General features: G+C 43.5%; 2 protein-coding genes across 3 annotated transcripts; both read right to left on the bottom strand.

Annotated features, from left to right (window-relative positions):
- Positions 1-2,464: 2,464 nt before the first annotated feature.
- NIPSNAP2 (nipsnap homolog 2) lies at positions 2,465-17,152 on the bottom strand. The gene is made up of 10 exons (XM_030962708.1): positions 17,004-17,152; positions 12,341-12,480; positions 12,040-12,085; positions 9,304-9,398; positions 7,358-7,428; positions 6,876-7,016; positions 6,444-6,475; positions 5,155-5,249; positions 4,289-4,372; positions 2,465-3,576 (listed from the first exon to the last, which is right to left on the bottom strand). The coding sequence occupies exons 1-10, from the start codon at positions 17,087-17,089 to the stop codon at positions 3,512-3,514; spliced, it is 855 nt and encodes a 284-aa protein (XP_030818568.1). The 5' UTR covers positions 17,090-17,152; the 3' UTR covers positions 2,465-3,511.
- A 2,466-nt stretch (positions 17,153-19,618) lies between these two features.
- MRPS17 (mitochondrial ribosomal protein S17) lies at positions 19,619-22,722 on the bottom strand. 2 transcript variants are annotated; one of them, XM_030962613.1, is made up of 3 exons: positions 22,639-22,722; positions 21,313-21,459; positions 19,619-20,337 (listed from the first exon to the last, which is right to left on the bottom strand). In XM_030962613.1, exons 2-3 carry the CDS (start codon positions 21,433-21,435, stop codon positions 20,047-20,049), a joined length of 414 nt encoding a protein of 137 aa, XP_030818473.1. In that variant the 5' UTR covers positions 21,436-21,459; positions 22,639-22,722; the 3' UTR covers positions 19,619-20,046. The 2 variants fall into 2 exon arrangements, with proteins under 2 accessions (XP_030818473.1, XP_030818474.1); XM_030962614.1 differs by lacking the exon at positions 22,639-22,722 and adding an exon at positions 22,515-22,610.
- Between the last annotated feature and the right edge of the window lie 36 nt (positions 22,723-22,758).

Here is a 22,758-nt window from a genome sequence, read left to right as displayed (position 1 = left end):
GAGCAGCAGCAGCACTTAAAGCAAACACTGGTTCTGTTCATTCTGTGAGGAGGAGATGGGGGACAGAGGAGTCACCACAGCCCAGAGAGAGGGCTGCAGCTGAAAAATGTTTTTGGCTTGAGGTTACAACAGCATTTAAATAGCAGAGAAGGGTTAAAAGGAAACAAATCCAGAACCAGACTTGGGATGGTTTTTGGAGCAAGGCAGACATGTAAAAGCCCCAGAGGATCTGCAGAGGCTTCAGCAAACCCCACAAAAGCCAAGCAGACAATGGCTGGCAGTGCTCCCCACAACTTCTGGGAGTGTTAAAGATGGAAATCCTTCCTGAGGGAAATCCCAGCCAGCTCCCAGGGCAGCTCCTGGACAATCCTGCTTCTGTTCAGGCAGGGCTGCACCAGCAGGGCACATCTGAAGAGTTTCTGCTCCTACTTTTCCCTGTGCAACCCCACAGTTAGGAAGTGAAGGAATTTGTCTGCTGTTTTTATGGAATTAAAACTAGCAAATAAATAGGAAAATAAGGAAAAGAAATAAGGAAACAAAAAGGAAATAAATGTGCCATGGAGCTGATCAGCTGGAGGGCACTGGGGCATGGCTCAGGGCTCTGGCAGAGCCCTGGAAATGAAGTTAACATTCACAGCAGGAGCTGCTGCCACTCGGGGCTCTATGGAAACGTGGGGCTGTGCCAGGGATTTCACAACAGCTCTTTAGGTCACACTGCCTTGGAAAAGAAAAAATAAAATGCCCCCCTCCCCTTGCACTGGAGGCTGACCTCTAGCCCAGGAGGCAGCAGGAGCATTGCTGAGCTCAGGAGAGGCTCAGCTGTTTTGTCTGTGAAATAGTGGAAAATTCCCAGCAGGGAATAGAGCAGGGGGAGGAAAAGTTTCAGTGTCACAGGTTTGCCTGACATATCCCAGCAGAGAGGGGCAAAGTCTGGGGAGCAGCACAGGGCACACAGGGAGGACCTGGGCTCCATCCAGGTGGGTCTTTTGATCACCAGCCTTTATAAAAAAGCTTTTAATGTGATTATTCAGTAAGACAGAATTGCTTTAAATTATGTATTTGCATGTGGGACAGTTTGCAGCCTTCTCCAGGACAATTAAACCTGAGTTTTAATTGTGTCATTGCAGTGGAATAAGAGTTGAGATTTGCCAGAGGCCTTTCCAAGCACTGTCCCCACTTTTCACCTTTGGGAAGTGACTTCAGCTCTGAACTGCAGCAGCTGTGCTGTAAGAGATGCTGAGAGATTGCTCTGTAAGAGATGCTGAGGGATTGCTCACCTAAGGAAAACTTGAATTCAGCCATGGAATCAAGAGGGAAAATCCCAACAGAGTTCACAGAACCAGGGAAAACCCAGCTCAGGCAAAGGGAAGCCAAGGAAAAATTGGCATTGCCCATTTCCTTTTGAGCTTACACTGATATCTGTAAGGAAAATAGCAGGAACTGCTTTAGCTGCAGGTAAAATAAGGAGTTTTATCAGTTTTTATCTGTTTTTTCTGTCCCAGAGGGCAGCCAGAGCAGAGCAGGAAGCTCAGAATGAAGGGAGGTTCATCCATGACACATCAGGGCAGGGGGAATTCAGAATTCCAGGGGGAATTCAGATCTTGGGAGTGGGTGAGGGACCTGCACTCTGTGATCTCACCCCACAGAACACCCAGTTACTGCTCTGATTCCTCATCCAGGCAAAACTTTGTGGTCTTTGGACAACAAAGCTGTGCCAAGCAGAACTGAATTCCTGGTGAAGGTAAAAAACATAGAGAGCATCAGAACACAAAAAATCCTGTGGCGCCAAAAATGTTTTTTTGCTGTTTGTCTCTGGCTGAGTTTGCTGGGTGGGAGTTACAAGGACAATTCTCCAGGGAAAAGAAATCTGGGAGAGATCAAAAGGACTGGGAGGTGATATTGGCATCCCTTTTTTCCTTCTGCAGCTCAAGAGCAGCCCCAAAATAAGGAAAAATGGTAGCCCCAGGTGATATCAGTACTCAGGGCTGACTTACAAGGAAGGATCAGCTCAAATGATTTCCTTGGCCCACTGAGCAACTTCAAGCTGATACAGCACAGAGTGTGCCTCAGTAAAATCCCATCATCACTTGGCAACAGGAGGAAAATATAAAACCAGACAAGAACCAGATCAAATATTGACTTTGTTCAAGGGGAAACTCAAGGGGAGGCACGAGTGCAAGTGGGAAAGAAACCACACCTGCAAAATGAAGCATCATTTGTGGAGAAAAATCAAAAGGAAAAGTGTTTTGTATTTATCATCACAGAACACTCAGCAGAATGGGATGTGATGGAGAGATTGTAAATTCACTTTGGAGAAGGAGAGCAGAAAATGGGAAATGCTGTCCCCAGCCCAGAGAAGTGATATTGGTTAATTGAGCTGAAATATTCTAAATTTTCTATACTAAACACTGCAAGAGGAGAAAAAACACAAGTGGTGCAATACATAGGAGATTCCAGAAAAAAGTGAAAATTAAAAGGTTTTTATTGACTGATATGTTCTTCCTGAAAACTTCTTGAAATGTACAAACTGGACATTCAGAACTGATTTGTACATTCAGTATGTTACACTGATTCTTGGAGCCACTTGAGAGAGAGAGAGAGAATATTATTGTCACTTACAGGATGTTCACATCGTTGCAGACACCAAAAAGTGTGGATACATTCTAGCCTAAAAGTGAAACCAAAACAGAACTGGACACCATGGTACACAGAAATGCCAAGCCCAGCTTCACACACCAACCCAGCCACGGGGACTGCAGCCCCCCTCTGAGGCTGAACCAGCACTGCTTATTAAATTCAACCCCTTTTCCCAGATTTTGGAGCTGTTTGGGGAGGGAAATGCTTTGGGGTGGATTGATTCCCTGCAGGGTGTTCAGGCAGTGTCTGCGGGGGAAGCGTGGCTCACCCTGCCTGGGATCCATTCCAGGGGGAGGTTGCACACAAACGTGTGCTCAGAGACCCTGCAATGCCCCTTCTGTCCCAAATCCATCCCCTGCCACACAGCACTATCCCAAATTAATGACTGCCTGCTTGGAAATGGAGATTGGCTGATTTCAGGCCTGCTCCACCAGCCAGGGGTGATTTCACAGCAGCCCCAGAGCTGCTGGTTTCACAACCTGCAATGAAATTCTCATTTCTCCAGAGCTTCTGATTTCACTCCCACGTTTGCTTTGGAGAGCTGCAGTCATTAAATGCTCACAGCAATGCTGCTCCTGAGCTCTGGGCACTGCCTGTGGAGCAGGAGATTCCCAATCCTGTAGGTCACACATTCCCTGGGGACCTGGCCCACACATCGGGACTTGTTTTCAATTCACCAACCTTTTAATCACAGTCTTGTTGTTATTTTTTTTTTCCCCTAAGAGCAGAAGGTCGTGGGTTCTGAAGAAAAGAGGTCTCTTTTATAAGCTCAATACAGTACTTTTATATTTCAGACTATGATATACAGTGTATACCATAAATTAAGACAAATACTTGTCACTTCATCTATGTAGGCACAAGAAAATCAGTGACTTTACTGAAGTGGAGAAATCTTCAAGGGTATCATGATTCTGGACTCCATCTCCTGAATAAGGGGCACTGAAAAAAATGGGAGAGAGGTTTGAATTTCACTGACAGAGTTCAGCACATTCAGTAATCACCCCTCTAGCACGGTGGTTGTGGGAAAAAAATATTTTAATATCATCTCTCTGCTCGTTTGAAGACAAATATTTCCATTTTTCCCACCAAAATGGAAGTGATCCTACATTTTTGTGGTGTAACTTCCTTTGAAATGTGCCCTATGGAGCCCAAATCTGACACCTTGGCACACTTCTGGGAGTTCTGTTGTGACAGCTTTCTTTGATCTCAAAGATCTCCTGGCTTTTTGTTCCAAAGTCTAAATTCCCTTTTCCCAGCAATGCATTTAACAAGGCTCCTGTATTTCATTAAATATCAGAAGTAATCATTTAATATCAAGGTAAATTTCACTCCTGGCTCCTTAAATCTTTGGACAAGCATTTACATAAATCTGTTTCTTTCACATTCCACAGAAATGCTGCTCTAAAAATTCAGTATTAATGCAGCAATTTTTTAGCACTTGGGCAACTTTTCCATGTACAACCAGCTGCAAAATTCACCTTACAGCTCAGTGCAAAACCCCTCTGCTCCTTTACAGACTAAAAACTGACACAGACACACATTTCCCCCGAGATACAAAACTTTTTCTGCCAGTGGGATGTGCTGAGGAGCAGAGAGGGTGGCACAAAGCTCAAAGTCTGCCCCCAGCATTCCAGAGAAGTTAATGGGTTACCTGTGTAATAAACCAGTTCATCCCAGCCAGGTTTATGCCACGCTGCATTCCTTATATCTTCCCTGGTTTGCAGGTCTTTGTAAGCTGGGAAAACAAGCACAAAGTGATTCCTTTCCCTCCTGAACAGGAAGAAATCCCTTAAAAGAATTCCAAGGAGGAATTAGGAGGCTGGGAAAAGCAGGAAGGAAAAAAAAATCAGGAGTTCTCTGCCAGAAGGAAAATCTCAAAAAGAAGGAGCTGGGGAAGACAGAAAATGCCTGGGCACAGGTAAGATAAAGCAGGGGCACAGCTGTACATGAGGGCTGCCAGATTGCTGAAATCTAAAATTCTGGATTGTTGGGATATGAAGAAAAAACTGAGTCATTTCTAACAAATTACTATTTTTCAAGTTGAAACAATCCTAAGGTGTTTATGAATATGAATGTACAGAGAGAGGCAAAACACCTCCATGCAGGAGTGGAAATAAATGCCTGATTTCCTTTCTGCAGGTGTGGTGAATGTGAGGTTTGAAATGAAACTGTAAAAAAACTGATTTCAGCATGAGCTGGGACAGCAGGGTCATGGCTGTGGGACTGAGAGCAAACACTGAGCTCCTAATGAGAAAGGAACAGCAGAAACTGGGGGAAAAACAGAACAAAACAGGAAATATTCATTTCTTATTTGGTGAAGAATAAATTTATCTACACAAAAAAAAAAAATCAGCAAATTAAAAAATTAGGAAAATAAAAAAACTTTAAACCTCAACTTTTAAGACATTTCCTTTGCCTTTTGTAAAACTCTATGTAAAACTTTTGTAAAACTATTTCCTCCTGGGCAAAGTGATTGGGTTGGCTCAGAGGGAGAAGAAAGCAGAAAGAGGAATTTACCCCAAAGGTGATGGACCATGTAGAGCTGTCCAATCTGGGAGAAAAATCCCCCAACTGCTTCATTGCTGTCCTGTCTGAACCGAATGGCACGAGCCCTGCAGGGGAGCAAGGAGACATCAGAGCCTGCACATCTGGGCAGGAAATCAGGGAAAATGGGGAAAAACCAGGGGAAAATGGGAAAAAAACAGACTGGAAGGGAAGCTGGAATGTTAAACTGCATTTGCTGTGCACTCCAGCAATTAAAATAAAGAAAAAAGCTGCAGCATGCTCGTTTTCAGCACTAAATAATTAAGATTTACTTCTGTATCTTGTTAGGATGCATTAAAATTGGAGGCTACATTTTCACTAAATTTTGTATTAATCACTTTTCTCAACCAAAGTCAGGATAAAGAGAATTGCTGGGACAGTTAAATTCAGCAGTTAACCTTTATAGTTAACCAGTTAACCTTTATAGAAGGTTTTATCACTAAATCCTTAAATTTTAGTCATGTCAGCTTTGCCACATTAATTTTCCAAAGATTCTGTGGTAGTGGAATACAACTTTTTATTCATTCAGATCTTGGCATAAATTAAGATAAATATTTCTCTTCTTGTATGTTATAAAACAGATTTTCTACCAGTAGAGATGTGCCTATTTTCTAAAAAAAAATTCTAAATTCAATTTGTTCAAATGACTGTAATTGAAAAAATTATATCAATCACAAGGCTGAAAATCTAAGTCCTCACCTTTGCCCAAATAATTGAAAATACTTCAAATTGTTTAACTATCAACCACTAGAACAGGGAATGTAAATTGAAATAAGCTTACACTGGTTAAAAATAAGACAAACCCACAAGCATATAATCAATAGAAAACTGTCTCAAATACTTCTAACCCATATATTAAAATACAGATGTGCTGCTCAGCAGCTTTTCAAGAAGTAACTTGACTTTGAAAGCTCAAAGAGCCAAGGTTTCAGCTGGAAGTGTTTTGGGAAAGATGAACAAAGGCTCCCAGAAGAAGTGCCACTCTTCCCAAGCAGCTTTCTGCTGAAAATCCAGGTTTTTGTAGCAAACTGAAAGGGTTTTGGGAAGCAAAGCCAAACCACAGAGGGTTGTTTGTGCACAAAATTGCTTTTTTTTTCCCCTCAGAGGGTCACAGGACTGTCTGACCAGGCCCCTGGACTGGGGGTTTGGTGGTTTTGGTGCCACCCTGGCACCTCCTGCCCTCCTTTTTCTACACCTGCACCTCTCAAGCAGGAGCAGCCCAGGGCTGAAGGCAACACTTACCTTAATTAATTAACACTTACCAGTAATTGCCCCATTCAATCATTGTTCCAGGCTGCAGAAACAAAACCCACTGTTAAAACTGCAGTTTAAAACAAAATATTATACAATTTTCACACCATTTCTGTATGGAAACTGCCCTGCATTAACACAATCCCTTGCTGGGAGTGATAAGAATATTTAAATAATCTCTAATTGCTCTGCTTAGCACCTCTCAGTCATCTCTGAAGCATCCCTCAAAGCAACCACAGGGTTTCAGCCCTGCAGACATCAGGATCTTGTTGGAGCCTGCCTTCACCTCAGACCCCACACTGAGAGCAGCCCTGACTCAGAAACCACCCCGGATAAAAATCAGATTTTTCAGATAAGCTCTGTCTGCCATAAAAACCTTCCAAAGGTTTTTTTAGGACAGCACAGATCATCAAAAATCAGAAAGAAATAAAATCTGGACTTACTCTGAGTTGGTAGGATCTCAGTTCATAAATATTAGGGCCATCTCTGGGAACAGGTTCATTCCAGAAGCTGAACTCCAGCAGGAGCTGGTTCTTACGGGACAGGAGCATGTTACCCCTCTCCTTCCGGAATTCTGTGAATTCCTAAAAAAATAATGGGGCAAAATGGGTCAAATTCTGCAGCAACAAACAGCAGGACACCAGATGTGCCTTGGATTGGGTTTTTTTTTTAATGCTGCCAGGGTTGTGGGACAGTGAAATCCTGAAAGGAACCTGAATTCTCTCTGGTGAATCTGAGAATTCCAAGGATTTACAGGGGAAGTATTCATGAATGAAACATTAATGTGACAATAAATCCTTTCTCCAAGAGGTTTCTGGGCTTGTACAGGAAGGGAGGAGAAACTCTGGTGTCTAAATCTGCTTTTTAAAAAATTGTTCTGCCTGTTCTTTGCTCTTTTCTGAGTAACAAAATCAGTATTTTTTACCTTATTTTGACGAAGTTTGCTCATGACCTCATTGAGAGCTGGGTAACCTCCCTCATATCTCCACAAATGAACTGAAACAGAGAAAATTTCAGTTTTTTTCAGGCATGTCCCAGACCAGTGGTAAATCTTATGGAAAAATCACATTATAAAATGCCCTTCACACTACAAAATTACACAAAAATAGAAACCAAGCAGCAGGTTTGAAAATAGATTTTCATTAATGAAAATCACATTGGATTATTTTAGGGATAATGGAATAATCTGCTATTTGAAAGGGGTTTCCTTGGAAAATTTTGCAATTTACTCTGAGGATAACAGAAGAATTTCTGAAAAGACTTTTTGTTGCCATGCTAGTAAGATGTGATGACTTGTCATGACTGTTATTGAAATTAAGATTCAGCTGAAGAGGATGACTTAGTTCCAAAAAGGTGCTTTGTACCAATTTCATCTAAGAGCAGCAGAGGGGCAGATTTTCAGTTCAGTAAATTACTCCAGCACACAAGCAAGACATTTTCTGTAGGACATGAAAAACGATGCAAATGTTATTTCTGAGCTCAACATGAATAAAAGCAGAAGAAAGCTGAATATTTGCTGGGATTTCCCCTATAAAAACAATTCCAGTATCTATAGTTGTATCTAAATTTTTTTCAAAGCATTCCCTCTTTAATAAATCAGAATAAAGCCCTTTAATAAATCACAGAAATATGTATTTACAAGCAATTAGTATAGAAAGGCAGTAATTTCACCTCACAGAAAAATAAAACCTATCTTCTGCCCTCTTGAGCAGCTCTGTGCCTTTTCCACAGGCTGATGGGAGAGCAGATTTCTCCTCCTGCTCCTGCTGCCTCACCCCCAGGGCAGATTTGATGGATCCACCTGATATTAACCCAGCACTGAACACTAATAATTCATTATTGTTGTTCATTTTCTCATTATGTTGATGTTTTCTCACTAGCCAGTGTAAACAATATGCTAACAAGTCCAACCCCACAATCTGCTTTATTCCAGTGCTGCAAGAACATTTCCAAGGCAGGCTGGGGATGCAGTGACAGACCCAGCCTGTGTTCATCTGTTCCAAAAGCAGCCACTGGGACTTGCCTGAGGAATTCCCATTTCAATTGTCCTCGTTCCCCAATTCCCCTTCGACTTCCAGGGTTGGTCTCAGACATTGTTTGGTTCATCTGCTGTTAATTCCCTGCATTTGTTCAGGGTCAATATTGCAACATGCTGGCACTGCAGGGAGAATTGCTGTGTGCAGGAGTTGATTTTTTAATCAGGAAGCCCCAGCACTGAGCCTGGCACAGCTCTCACAGAACCTCTATGGATTTGGATTTGTGGCTTCCCATTCCTTCCAATTCCCAGGGCATTTTTCAGGTTTTCTCTCTACACTGGGCTCTTTGGAGTTACCTCTGTAGCAGCTCTTCAGCCATGTCTAGCTCCAGTTTGTTTTCATAGTTAGGCAGTATCCTTGTATGAACATGAACAGAAAGATTTTTATTTTCCCCCAGTAAAGTTTAATGTGAAGTTCACAATGCAGATGGTTTGGAATGATTTATAATTTATTGTCATACAGCAATTACAGCCTGAAAGGCTGAGCAAAGCTTTTATAGTGCCCAAGGAAGGGACAAACTCTGCCTTTGCAAGAGTCACCAATAAATATTCAGGTTCCCACAGGAGTGTATTTTATAAATACATCCCCAAAACCTCTTCATTTTACCAACCATCACCACCTGGAAAACATGAAAACACATCCACAACGAGACAAAACTGAAGGGATGAACGCTCTGCTGTCCAACCCAGCACAAAAAGCAAGCAGTGCACATTTATTTAAGACAGCTGAGGAGTGATGCACACACCCCCTGGAGTGCACACAGGGGAGATGATTTCAAAAGAAGAAAACCTGCCAAGCACATGGGTGTACATTGGGTTGTACTTCTATCTCCTACCAGCCTGATCCTGCTCTCCGTACCACGTGTTCCAAGTCCCCACCAGAGCACAAGGGTAGTGTTTTTCTTCATGAATCTTTGGCAGCACCTCTTGACTTGAAAACAAGGAACACACAGACACTGGGTTGCATTGCCTTCAGGGAGGCCACAGTTGATCAATGTATAACACAGCATCATGCTAGGAACATTCACAAGATTTATTTGGCAGAGGAGAAAGCTGAAATAGTAAATTCTGCTATGCAGGGGGAAGGTGGCTACACCCCCATGGAGAATTAAGGTGAGTGTTACCATTTTTTTAGAAATTTCTAACAAAGATCTACAACATTTCTATAATATATAACATTTACTGCATCTTTGGATGCAGTAAATTAGGTGTATCTAAATAATTATATTTATCTAAAAGGTTATCCAACACATCAGGAAAACAAATGTCAGGATATCTCACTGAAAACTCAGCCTACATGGGTGATTTGCTTGAGGAAAAGCTTTTCTTTGCTTGAGGAAAAGCTCCCCTCAACGGAGAAGAATCAGAAATATGAAAGCACACTCTTCTAAACCAGTTAGAACTGCTGAGCTGAATGAATAAAAATAATTTGATAAATGAAATAGTGGCTGTAGCTCACAGTATTGATTTTTGATTTCAGCAAGTGCTCTTACTTTGAGGCAACTCACCCACTAATGAACACTGGGACTGCCTTAAAAATACCTCCAACTCAAAATTCCTGTCTGACTCTTCCCAGGATTTCTCACACTCTTTCAAACTTTAGAAGTGGCCCATATTAGCATGAGGAAATTAAGTTTTGCTGATTGCTGACTCAGTCAAGACAGCTTTGCCTGCACTGTGCCTTGATGAATAAGTCAACTAGTCTGGTTGAACTCTGCCTTTTTTCTATTTTTCCCTGAATAATTACCCTTCTTCCTCAGTTTGGCTCACAGGCAGAGTCTCTGCACAGAATCAAGGAATAAAAAGTAGGCTGAGCTGGGGCCGGGAGTCATTAGAGATGAGTTTTCCTCTGGATTCTGCCACTGACTTTCCAGACAACCTTGAGCAAATCTCATTACCAATTTGTACCTTCATATTTTCTCACTAGCCAGTGTAAATAATATGATAAAATGACTCTCCAAGGATGTTCTCAAGGATAGTTCATTTTTTGCAAAGCAGAATGAGATCCTGGAAAGTCAGCTTTGGAGAGGAATGGGAAATTATTGCATAATTCTACCATATATTGTTGAAAATTAGAGGAAAAATGCCCACAGAACATCTTTAAATAAAAAAGTCCCTAATTCTTCAGAAGGGCTCCTAAACCACAGTGATTCATGAAATATTCTTGTAATTGTCTTCATTACATTATTTATGAATGCCTGATGATGATCATGACTAATCCTCATTTTGATATGATACAGAATTAACCTGTTCTCTTTTTTTCCTTTAAGAGGAGGCAGGAGGGAAGTTCAGAGAGGCTTAATTTTGTTTATTACTTTATTCAAGTTGTCTCCTTGCCTGAAATGCTTCAATTTGCTTTGGAAAGAATCAATCCAACCACAGATATTTCATCTGACTGCTGTCAGCAGTTTCTTTCTTTGCTGTTTGTCTCTTTCCTTGAAAACAGAAATCTCTGCTCTCACTCAACATTCAGGCAGCTCATGAAATACTGCAGAGAAGTGATTCCCTGGCTTGCATAATTGGACATGTTTATAGTGAGCTTTCAAACAGCAAGCTGGCTGAATGCTAATTGTCCTTTATTGTATATCTATTTTTTAAACAAAAAAAAAGCTAAAAATACCTCAATTGAATGTTATTCTAGTGGCTTTTTATGCTTCTACACCAGGGAGAACAGTTCTGGGTTATCCAGCCCAACACAGAGGTGAGAGATGAGCTGAGGACATGAACTGGGAGCTGGGATTTCCTCCTCTCCCTCCAGCCCAGCTGCTGTGCTCACACTTCAAAGTTGGTTGCAGGAAGGTGTCATTATTGTCATTATGCTGAGAATGTTTGTATTGGCAGTGAGAAAAGCACTGCTGGCTGCCAGGTTCACTCCAGCCCCAAATTTAAACACAAAGTTCTTTCAGGGCTCCAGAGGGGGGGATTGTGGAGGCACAAAACGGAGTCATATTTCTGCAGATTTACTCTTAAAGCAGTCAATTTCAAATGTGAGTAATTCCTAAAGGTGTAACTGTTTGGGAAAGCTGTCCCAGTACTGCTCCCTCTGGAGGGAATCACCCCAATGCACAAACCCCATGCAAGGGTTTCTGTAACTCTTGGGCTCAGCAACAGGACTTGTGCAGAGAGATCTAAATGAGCTGAGAGGAAATCAACCTCTGGAGTTTTAACATCTGAGTTTAACACTGGTGAAGTTTTATTTAACACTGATCTCTCTTTCATTCCAGTGTGCACACAAACCCCATCCTCAACCTGGCAGCTGCAGTGGGAATGCCAACATTCCACCCCTCCCTGCAGGGATCAGAACTTTAAGATCACTCAGGGAAGGGGGAGAGCTGCTCCAGCAAATGTCACCAAAGCTCTCAGGACAGGAATCATCCTCCACTGCAGCTCAGGAAATGGCATTGCCAAGAGGGAGGTGGGGTGAACTGAGTACAGGACTTTTTGCTCTTTCACAGGATATATTTAATACCAAATCCTAAAAAAGCAGAATTTTTGTCACCTCCCCTCTACATAACTACAATAGCTGCCAAATCAACACGGCCAAAAGGTGAAAAGAGAACTCACACACTTACCAGAGCTTGTTGTAGGCCTCTAAACATTCAGGTTTGACATTGTGAACTGCAACAACAACAAGAGAGCCGTGAGGCAGGCAGGGACAGGAGTGGTGCTGTGGCACAGAGCCATCACTCACACTGCAGCTTGTACAGGCAGGGACAGGGACAGGGACAGGGACAGGGACAGGGACAGGGACAGGGACAGGGACAGGGACAGGGACAGGAGTGGTGCTGAGCACAGAGCCATCACTCACACTGCAGCTTGTACAGGCAGGGACAGGGACAGGAGTGGGGCTAGGAGCACAGAGCCATCACTCACACTGCAGTTTGTACAGGCTGCTGGTCTCTCTTTTGGCCAGGAGGTTGGAGTGGGCGTCTTTCCTGGGGTCCACCTTGCGCACAAAGAGGGATTTCAGCCAGCTGTCCTCACGGGCACTGCGGGCTGAGGAGCCCAGCCCCCTGCAGGGAACAAGGACAGCTCTGAACACCAGGCAGGAAATTCGTGTCACTGCATGGAAATGACCACAGCACAACCAGAAATTGTAATGGCACAAGGTACACTCACACACTGCTGAAACATCCCAGCCAGTCTCTCCCAGCAAGGCAAAGGTGGCTTATTCCCCACTGAGATTGATCATTCTATTCTATTCTATTCTATTCTATTCTATTCTATTCTATTCTATTCTATTCTATTCTATTAATATAAAATTAATATATTATATACAACAATGTAATAATAAAATATAATTATATAATTGATTATAATTATAATTAATTATTAACAATTTTAACAATATAATCAATTAATAAAACAATAAGGTATTAATTATATTATAGTAACATAATAGAATAGAATAGAATAGAATAGAATAGAATAGAATAGAATATATTTACACATAATTATATTATTTCACTAGACATTGGAGATTATAATTTCACAGAGATTATCATCTCACAGCTATCCACTGTGGGATTATGCTCTTTTTTGACCCAGAGATGGGGCAACTGAGAGATGCTTTAAAAACTTTATTTCTATTTTCTGTCTCACGTGAAGGATGAGACAATATGCTATATTTTAATATGACGTTATAATTAACTATATTACAATATATAATTAATATATATTATTACGTTATAACGATGTTATAATTCATGCCATCACAATCAGAAGCTATTTTTTAATTATAATACATTACAAGCTTAATTACATTAAAACTATAATTATGTATAATATAAGTATTATAAAATTATTATTACATTCTACGTTTCTTGGCCTATCAGCTTTTGCCACACCATGCTGTAAATGCCTTAAAGCCAATAATCTAAAATTACCTCTCGTGGGTCCCACTACAATGCATCTTTCATAGTTCTATTTCTCTAAAGTATTTAGTCTGATTTGCAAGGCCATCTTTTAACTTGTTTCTAGTTCTATTTCTCTTTCAACAAGGTCTGTTCTGTTTTATGGCATTTCTAAGTCAGCATTTCTTATCTCCAAGTTTGCATACAGATGCACACACTGTGTGAGCCTTCTGCCAGGCTTTGAGAATTCTCTACAAATCCATTTCCCACATTTCCCCCTCTTTCTTGAACAGAAAAAACCTTCTTTGATGGCCTTGCTCATCATTTGCTGTGTGAAGTACACAAGGTATTAACATTGTCACTGTAACAATTAATGTATATAAAATCTTCTGTGAAACTTTAAAAAATCTCTACAAATGCATTTCCCACAATGCACAGGTAATTCCCTGTGCAGTGGCTCCTTCTGCTGCTATTTCTCCTCTTTTTAACCCACTGTCTTTGCCCAGGGCTGGGTCTGGCCTGGTGTAAACAGTCAGGAGTGAAAAAGAGCAAAAAAGGTGCAGAAGAAAAAATGCACAGTGTAAAAGGGAAAGGAACTGCCATATGTTCCTGTGCTGCTTAAACACAGCTCTACAAAAGGGAAAGGGAAATGTCTTTCAAGAGGAAAAATAGCATGAAAGACTAATTTGGGAAAAAGATGAGTGATAGGAAATAACCAGCCAGGAAATATTTCAATTCCAGATTCCAGCAACACACAGGGACTCAGAGCCAGGCTCTCTGCACAACATCCACGTTTCCTTGCCTCAAAACACAAGATTTTCACTTTCTTTTCTTATCTAATCTTTATTCAGCTTCTCCAAGTACACTTTCAGAATAGTGTCACCTCCCTTTACATCAGAGCACACAGACCAAGTGATAACTGTGTTTTTTAAGTGATGTGTTAAAAGAATTACTCCTCTTTTCCAGATGAGCAGGACAGGGAATCTGATGCATTTCACTGATCCTCTACAATGTCTGAGAAGCTCAAATGGTTTTGCTTCTTTCTCTTCCTTCAATTTGCCTTTTTTTTTGACAGCCTCATAGTAGCCACAGTGAAGAAAATTCTGTCACAAGCTTCTCCTGAAATGCTAAAATATTAAATGTGGTATTTATATTTACCACATATATTTACTTCTAAGCTGGAAATCTCAGCCTTTTTCTGCCTCAGATGTCAATATTCACCCTTAGTTACTGATTTGAGGATCCAGAAGACAGCTGGATCTCCAGCCCAAAGCTTTCTTCCAGGAAAAAAAAAAAAAAAAGGAAATAAAATCTCAATTTCCTTTGGGAAAACATCCCCCTGGACACACCTGAACTACACAAAAGCAGATTTTTACAACAACCCACCTTTTCATCCCAGTGTCAGAAAAGAACATAATGACCTGGTTCTGCCCATGGGAGCAGGATGGAAGAGAGGGAAAGTATTTCACAGCAGAGAAACAACAACCACAGCTGAGATGACCTTCAGCAGGAAGAAATAATGTCTAAATCTTGGTGTGTTTATTGAAAATGGTGCCTCCCTTGCTCTGGGCACACACACAGACATGTGGCTGTGCTGGAAGCCAAGCAGCTATTCCTGAGGGCAGGCATTTGAAGGGCATACCATGATAAGGCTGCTGCTGGAGTGGAGCTTTCTCTGAGCTCTGAGCACAGAGGTGAAGCCCACCTCAGAAATTCAATTTTGTTTTAAAAAGCTCCCTCAAATGAAGCCCTCACTGGCTTCAGGAGGCAGAAGTCAAGCCCACTTTTGCAAAACTCAGGCCTGTAAATTCTCATTTTAAACCATTCCCTCTCCTTTATTCAACAAAGTTAGCAAAGTAATATTTAGAAAGCCCATCTACAAGGTTCATTGTTTGCAGCAAACTTTGAAGTGAAAGAGAAATAATCCTGATGCTTTTTGTGAACTTCAGCAGCAGCAGGAGTAAACTGGAGCTACAGGGATAATTCTGAAAAGCAAATTTCTCTGCTGTTAGGAGATTCTCATGATTTGAATGTTCAACTGCACCTAAAACTGGAGGTCTGGTTAATTTTCAAAACAATGACATGAGTAATACTTTACATTTATGGAAAATCTTCTCCCCAGCAGCTGTAAAGCTCCTCATGAGCACTGATTAACAAACCACAACTAAATATACACCTCACACAGAACAAAGGGAACAGGCTGAGCTTATTAAAGCAGATACTCACTGCACCCAAACTGAGATTCAAGAGCCTGATTTTTAATCAATATCCTAAAATATCACTGAACCAAGAAGCCCTGGACTGATCATTGGTTCTATTTTTTGGGCAGTCTGTACCCAAAATTAGCTCTGGAGGAACAGGGACTGAATTCAGGTCTTTCAACAGCTGTGAGCATCAGCTTGTCTTTGGCAGCAAGTTCTCAAGCTGCAAATATTAACTGTGGGCTTTGCTCTCCTGCTGCAAAGGTTGGGCTCTGAACACAAAGGCTAACACTGAATAGCTTGCTTAGATTAAAAATGTAAGGGAAAACACTTCTTTACACTTAGCTCTTGCTTTAGCACAAAATACAACCGGGGTGGGACACACCACACCAAGTATTTATTTTGCAGTAATCCAAATCTGACTGGAAGAGTAAGAAAACTAACTTGTCTATATTTGACAGCTCTTGATCTGTGGTCTACACGAAGTTTATTTGAAACTAAAATAACCCCAAAACATGCACGTAAAACCTCACAACATATCCCCTCAACAGCTGCTTACAGGATGCTTTTAGTCTTGCCTGTTCTGAGGCTTTAAGCAGCAGCTTTCCGTGTTTCAAAGAAAGGGAGGAAAAATTGTGTAGATCCATCCCAGCTTGGGAATTCCCGTGTTTCCATCACCCTGCACCCGCTTCCTACACCTGGGGGGTGCCCCAGGAGCTCTGTGTGCGTGCCTGGACCTCGGGCACCCCTGCACCCCAAAACTTGCAGGATGTGCTTCTCTGTGTGCCCTGGCACTGGGAGAGGGGTGCAGAGCCCAGCTGCCATGGAAACACCAGCCAAGGGAATTCCAAGGGAATCCTACGAGTGGAATCCCGCGAGTGGCCGCGAATGGTGAAGGCAGGAAGATGTCGGGATGTGCAGCCAGGCAGCCGAGCCCCGGGGAAATGCAGGTTTCGGGCTGTGCGTGCTGGCAGGATCCGCTGCTGGCTGTGCACCCTGTTGCTCGGAGGAGTTGGGCTGCACGCCCCGATCCCGGAGGGCCAGCGAGCATCCAGGTACGAAATGCCGGCAGTACACGTGTGCAGGGCGCCCCGAAAGCCGCGGGGTGCCCGGTTCCGTGTGTTCCGTGCGGGGGTGTCCATGCAGCGCTGCGGGGCTGAGGCAGCGGTGCAGGGAACGGCTCTCGCTGCCCCCCGAGCCCGGGCACCGGCCCGGCCACAGCCACGCTCCCACCCAGGGGCGGACTGGGAGGAGGGAAGGAAGGGGCCGGCCTTGCGGCCCGTGACCTTGAGGGACACCCCGGCGCCTCCTCGCACTCCCCGCCCCAGGCCCGGCCGCTGCCCCGCCAGCGGGGCGCCATTTCCAGCCTGGCAAGGGGACGCTCTGCGCGACGGGGCGCTGGGTGGCTCGGGCGGCGCCGGCTCCGCGTGCGGCTTCCCCCGGGCGGCCCCGTCCCGCCCGCCTCGCCCCCTCAGGGCTCACCTGAGGGTCAGCCCGGCGCCGGGCTGCAGGCGCGGCAGGGCGGGCGCTCCCGCCAGGCTCCCCCGCAGCAGCACTCGCGCCGCCATCTTGCTCCCGCCGCCTCCCTCCTGGGCCGGGGGCTGCGGCCACGCCCCCTGGCGGGCAGCGCCGCCTGCGCATGCGCGGCCCTGGCGGCCCGGGGACCCCCTCACGGCCCCTCAGCCCCCCCCGGGCTCGGTTTGGGGGGACAAAGTCGGATTTAGGGGGACCCTACTCAGCTTTGAGGACCGCTACTCAGATTTAGGGGACCCAGCTCTAATTTTGGGGTCCTAAGTCGGGTTTAGAGGGACCCTGCCCCAGTTTGAGAACTGCTACTCAGATATAGGGGACGCAGCTCTAGCTTAGGGGACCCCCAGGGCCCGGTTTGGGGGGACCAAGTCGTATTTAGGAGGACCCTGCCCCGGTTTAGGAACACCTAGTCAGACACAGAGGAAGCCCAGTCCCAGTTTGGGAATTTAGCCCCCGGTTTGGGGGGACCCCAGGCACAGTTTTGGAGGATGCCCAGCCTGGTTTAGCGGTACCCAAGCCTCGGTTTTGGGAGGGACCCACTTGGATTTAGCAAGACCCCCAAGCCCCAGTTTTGAGAGACTCCAGCCCCAGTTTGGGGCCCCCCAGTCAGATTTAGGGGGATCACAGCCCCAGTTTTAGGAATCCCAGCCCTGGTTTTAGGGGACCCAGCTGGATTTAGGGACCTCCCAGTCCCTGTTTGTTGCTCTCCCCGTACATTTTTCACTCGCTGGCAGCTGAAGGGTTTTCCTCACGCTGCTCTGCTGTACTCAGAGAAATTTTGGCTGAGGAGGAGGTGTGTGCTGGCATCGAATCCTTAAATCACTTCAAATTGAGGATAAAGTGATAATTAGGGTAATAATTAAAGGGCAGTTCTAAAAGCATCAAGCCAATAAACACAGAAAGCAGTCAGTGACTAATCCTTATCATTCCACATAACACCTCTAATGATTCTATCTTGGCCCTATAAACTTTCCCTTCCCATTTTATGATTTTTCCATCAGCACTCTCAGACTAATCCAGAAGATAACACATATGATGGGCTTTAAAATCACAAAAGTACAAGCTTTGTACTTTAAAACAATTTAACCTACAATTGCCATCACTCTATTAAATAACACAGTCTGATATGTAATTTGGTTTTAGTCACATTTTGATCTGACAGTGTGGCAAGTTCTTGAGCAACCCTCCCAGAGCCTACACTGAAAAAATTATAACCTCCTGTGATGAATCAATCTTATTGAAAAAAAAAAAAGCATTTTCACAGCTACTCAAGGGGAATTACAAGACAAGAAAATATTCATTCCCCTAATTAGATGTAGATGCAACTTATTAAGCAAACAGGAAACCTTTTCTATTTTTTAAAATTAAGTAGTATTAGAACATTTATATCCCATATATTGAGGGTCAAGTTCTGTTTGGATACAACTTCAGTGCATTTGCTACAGCCCAGGGCCAAACTCTACCCTGTATCCAAGCTCTCCCAATCTCTGCTTGGATGAAGTTTCACATTTTGCATTCACCTGGGCAGGAATCAGAGCTCAGGTTTTTCTTTTCCTTTGCTTCGATCAGCCAGCTCCAGTTCCTGAGGAATTTACATAAACCTAAACCTCTGCCACAAAGAACAAGAAAAACCCTACAGCCACATATTTAAGGCACTTCCTCAACCTCAGAGCCTGTGCCCACAGAATTTTACACAGAGACAATTCAGTGAAAGTTTCTTGACATCCCACGTGAACACTGGCATTCAAAGAGCAGCATTTTTTGCTTTGAAGCACCAAAGGAACTTTAAATTTCTCATTCCTCTGTCCCAAATAATTTGCTGAGTTCAGTCAGGCTTTTTAGGCAGCCAGAACTGATTTTGTGCAAGAAGTCAAAGGGCATATGATCTTTAATAATCTGACAACAGCAGAAAAGACAACTGGAAGCTACTCAGTTGCTTAAAGGAAGATATTTTAGGTCAGAAGAGAAGACTTTAGGTCTGATACACCTTGTTTTGCTTCTGATCCTAAAGGACAACAGACATTTTCTTTGGAAAGGATTTCTCACAGCTCTCACATGCTACTGTCCCCTCCAACACCTACAAATTTTGAGGCAGATGCCCTTTTAGATCCAAAGTCAGAACTTGAGGCTGCTGCAACAGCTGCAGGCTCTCAGCTTGCTGCATGCCCTGGAGGAGAGGACATGAGATCCCCAGAACTGTACCAGGATAAAGTCATCTTTCATCACTAACTGCTCTGGCCTTTAGCTCCACATTAAAGCATGCAGCAAACCAGCCCCTCTAGCTCCCCAAAATGTGTTCTTTTAATTAGCTTTTCTGATGAGAGTAAATCGAATCACTTTTAGTCTTTGTATTCTCATCAGCTCAGAGAGATCCAGCTCTCCCAGAATGAAATCCTGCCTTTGGACAGTGACAGAGCCACCCACACTCAGCTGCCCAAAGCTTTGATTCTCACCTCTCTGCCACTATAAAGGCAAAGGGCTGTGTGTTTGTTAAGAGTTTGGAAGTCAGAAGGCACTGTAAGAGGAAATAAGGACACAAGCATGCAGCTGGTTTTCAAATTCTACACTTCCTTTCAAAAGCTTTAATAGCATCATCTCCAGTAACCCTACAAACCACAAAAGACTGCCTGAAATACAGAACAACCAAATAATATACCCACCCTCCCACCAAAATAAAACATCACACAGTTGTAGTCTTGTCTTAAAACAGAGAGGTCATTCCAGGAGGGCAGCTGCCTTTGGCAACTGTCACTGGGGCAAAACTACAGGCAACAAAATGAAGTGTGAACACTAAACTTGCATTTTTCTCTGTATTTTCATTCAAAGCTCCAGGTGCCCATCAATCTGCAACATCTCTTTGCACAAGCAACTACATTTACTATTTATTTTGACTACAAATTTCACTGAAACATTTAACATATCACAGCAGGGCCTCAAACATCCCTGACAGAGAGACACAAAAGCTGGAAGCCCTCTGCTTAAAACATTTCCCCCACTATTTGTCTGTTGAACAAACTTTAAGTTCCTGAAGTTTCTCACTTAGATAGGTGGTATCTGCCTCGGTGAGATTTTCTGAATCTGACAGGTTTTCCAGGAATCTGGTTCCTGCACAGGGCTTTCCTGTGATGGGATCTATGACATTGCCAACCTTGAACACAATTTCAGCCAGTTCGTGTTTCACATGTTTGCTCCTTCTCTCAGGCAGAGCTTTCAGAAGAACAATGTCTCCAACAACACACTGCTGCAGTGGGTCATGGGCAAAATAGGTTTTTCTTTTGTTAAAGAACTGTAAAAGGAACAAAAATAAAAGAAACCTTGGTGTTATATTTCAAATTATGCAATGGGTAAATATATAATTAATATCAAATAAATGAATTATGTATGTTTTAAAGTGAGATTCAGTTTGGATCATGAGGAGAAATGCAACTGTGCACTCTACAGGTTCTCCACAGACAGCACAGCACTGCCCTTCCCAATCTCTTGCCAGGATTGCCAACTGAGCCTGGAGGAAAGGAGATGGGGAAAAAAAAGCTCTGAAATCTGCATTTTGATATTTTTTTATGTGAGAGTTTTCTTGCTGAAATAATTTTTTTCACATCATTTTTTTTCTTATTAGAATAGCAGAATTCAAAATCCTTTAAGAATTCAGAATCCTTTAAGAATTAAATTGGGCTAAGAAATAAATAAAGATTCTTCTACTGGATAAAATATTGAAATGGGTTCCACAAGACTCATTTTCCTGACTCTATACTTAACCTTTTGGTCACCAAAAGCAACTTATTCTACCTCTATTTACCATTGTTTCCCTATTTAAAATGGAGAAAAATACAATTTTTAACCTTCTTGCTTGAAGAGCATCCATAAGGGCTATATCCAAGATCACAGTAATGTTACAATTACACATACAGAAAAAACAGCTATAAAATTTATTGTACAAGTGACTAATAAACTGTCAAGTCTCCAAAGCGTGCTCCACATCGACATGAAATATTAAATCTAAGTGTGAAACAACAAAAGCTTACCTTCCCAAAAAGATCAAATGAAGTGCATTAACAAGGCACTTCAAAGAAATACATTTAGAGGTAATTTGTAAGTCCTCACCACTCACTGCTTTTCATCCTTTGCAGTCATCCCCACAGCCAGATCCTTAAGGAGTTTGATTTGTAAAGAGTCATCAAAACTTTTAAGAGTTGAATCAGCAGAACATTCCTGCACAAAATACAAAACCCACCAGGCAGGAGAAGCTGTTCACTGGTGTTACCTTTAGCAAGTAGGGATCCAGCACGAGCCTTGTCACTCTCACTTTGGCAGTTTTCTGCATTTTGGTCCCAATTACTTTCCCCACTATCCATTTTGCATGGACAGCTCCACGTGGGACAGACATTGTGCAGTTATGGTCATGCAGTGCCTGGCAGCAAGAAAAGCAGATGTGTTATTGCAACAAAGTAAAAAACAGAAATGCTTTCTGATCAATCCCAAAAATCTCCTTATTTTAGACTAACAGCTTCATTAGGTCATTTTGTTGGAAGAACTGTTTAAAACTCCATCTATTGCACTAGTTCAGCCTTTTTGACAATACAGAAGGGATATCACTATGTCCTTGTTATCAGTAAAAGTTCCTTCAGGACAGCAGCAAAACCAGACAGAACAGCATGAGGAGGAGACTTTACCCCACAAAAAATGAATCATCCCAATTGTCACAAACACAACAGAGAAAAGTGTAGCTGTGGAAATTATTCATTTAATAATGAATTAAACACGCTCCAGCAGCTGTTTGGGCTGGAAACCTGTTCAGCCAAACAAGGGAGCAGCCTACAGCTTTTGTTCAAAGCCATTTGCTTCTGTGCCTCTCATTATCAGCACAGCTGATGGAACCTAAGGAAGGTAATGAGCTTCTCAAGCCATAAATGACACATCAAAGAGCTGTCTGATCCCTAGTACGTGTGTTTGCTTTTGAGCACTTTCCTGCAAGTAAATTCTATTCCATTACCTTACTTGGTTTAATTGGGGAGAGCTTTCTGTACCACTCTTGCAAGAATCAGGGGAAAAGCCAACAGAAGCCTTGAATCAATATTAAAACTAATGGAGATTAATGACCATTTTCTCTCCCACTCAGATTGGTTAAGCACAACCAACACCTGTGAACTCTCCATGCCCCCCAATTTGTGAGACACTCGCTTTGATGTCCCAACACATCAAAAGCAGAGTTTAGGGACACAGGGACACAGCCAGAGGATGAAACACTTCAGCAAACACTCGGGGGCTGCAAGGAACCAGCGTGGGGGTCCCTCCTGTACCCCACGGCTAAACACCCCACGCAGCCAGGCGTGTGCAGCACGAACAACACCCACGGAGCACCATCAGGCAGGAAAAAAGAAGAAACTGAAGACACGGAGCCCTCAGCCCGCCCCAGCGCGGCTCCCACAGCGCTCCGTGCCAGGCCCTGCCCCAGCACCTCCGCACCAGCAGGGCCGCGCAGGCAGCGGGGCTCAGCCGGGCGGGTCATACAGCACCCAGAGCGCAGCCACGGCACAGGGGGAACCCGCACAAACGAGCCCAGGCCCCGGGCAGCCCCGTCCCCTCTCACCGCCGCTGCCGCCGCCGCGCCTCGGGGGCCTTAAAGAGACGGGCCCGGAACGGGCGGCGCCGAGCACGGAAGCGCCGCGCGGCGGGAAGGGGGGGGCCTGTGCGGGGCCACAGGGGGCGG

The sequence above is a fragment of the Camarhynchus parvulus genome, chromosome 19 (assembly GCF_901933205.1).
Source record: "Camarhynchus parvulus chromosome 19, STF_HiC, whole genome shotgun sequence".
Taxonomy (NCBI): Eukaryota; Metazoa; Chordata; class Aves; order Passeriformes; family Thraupidae; genus Camarhynchus; species Camarhynchus parvulus.
This window is presented reverse-complemented; position numbering and strand designations above follow the sequence as displayed.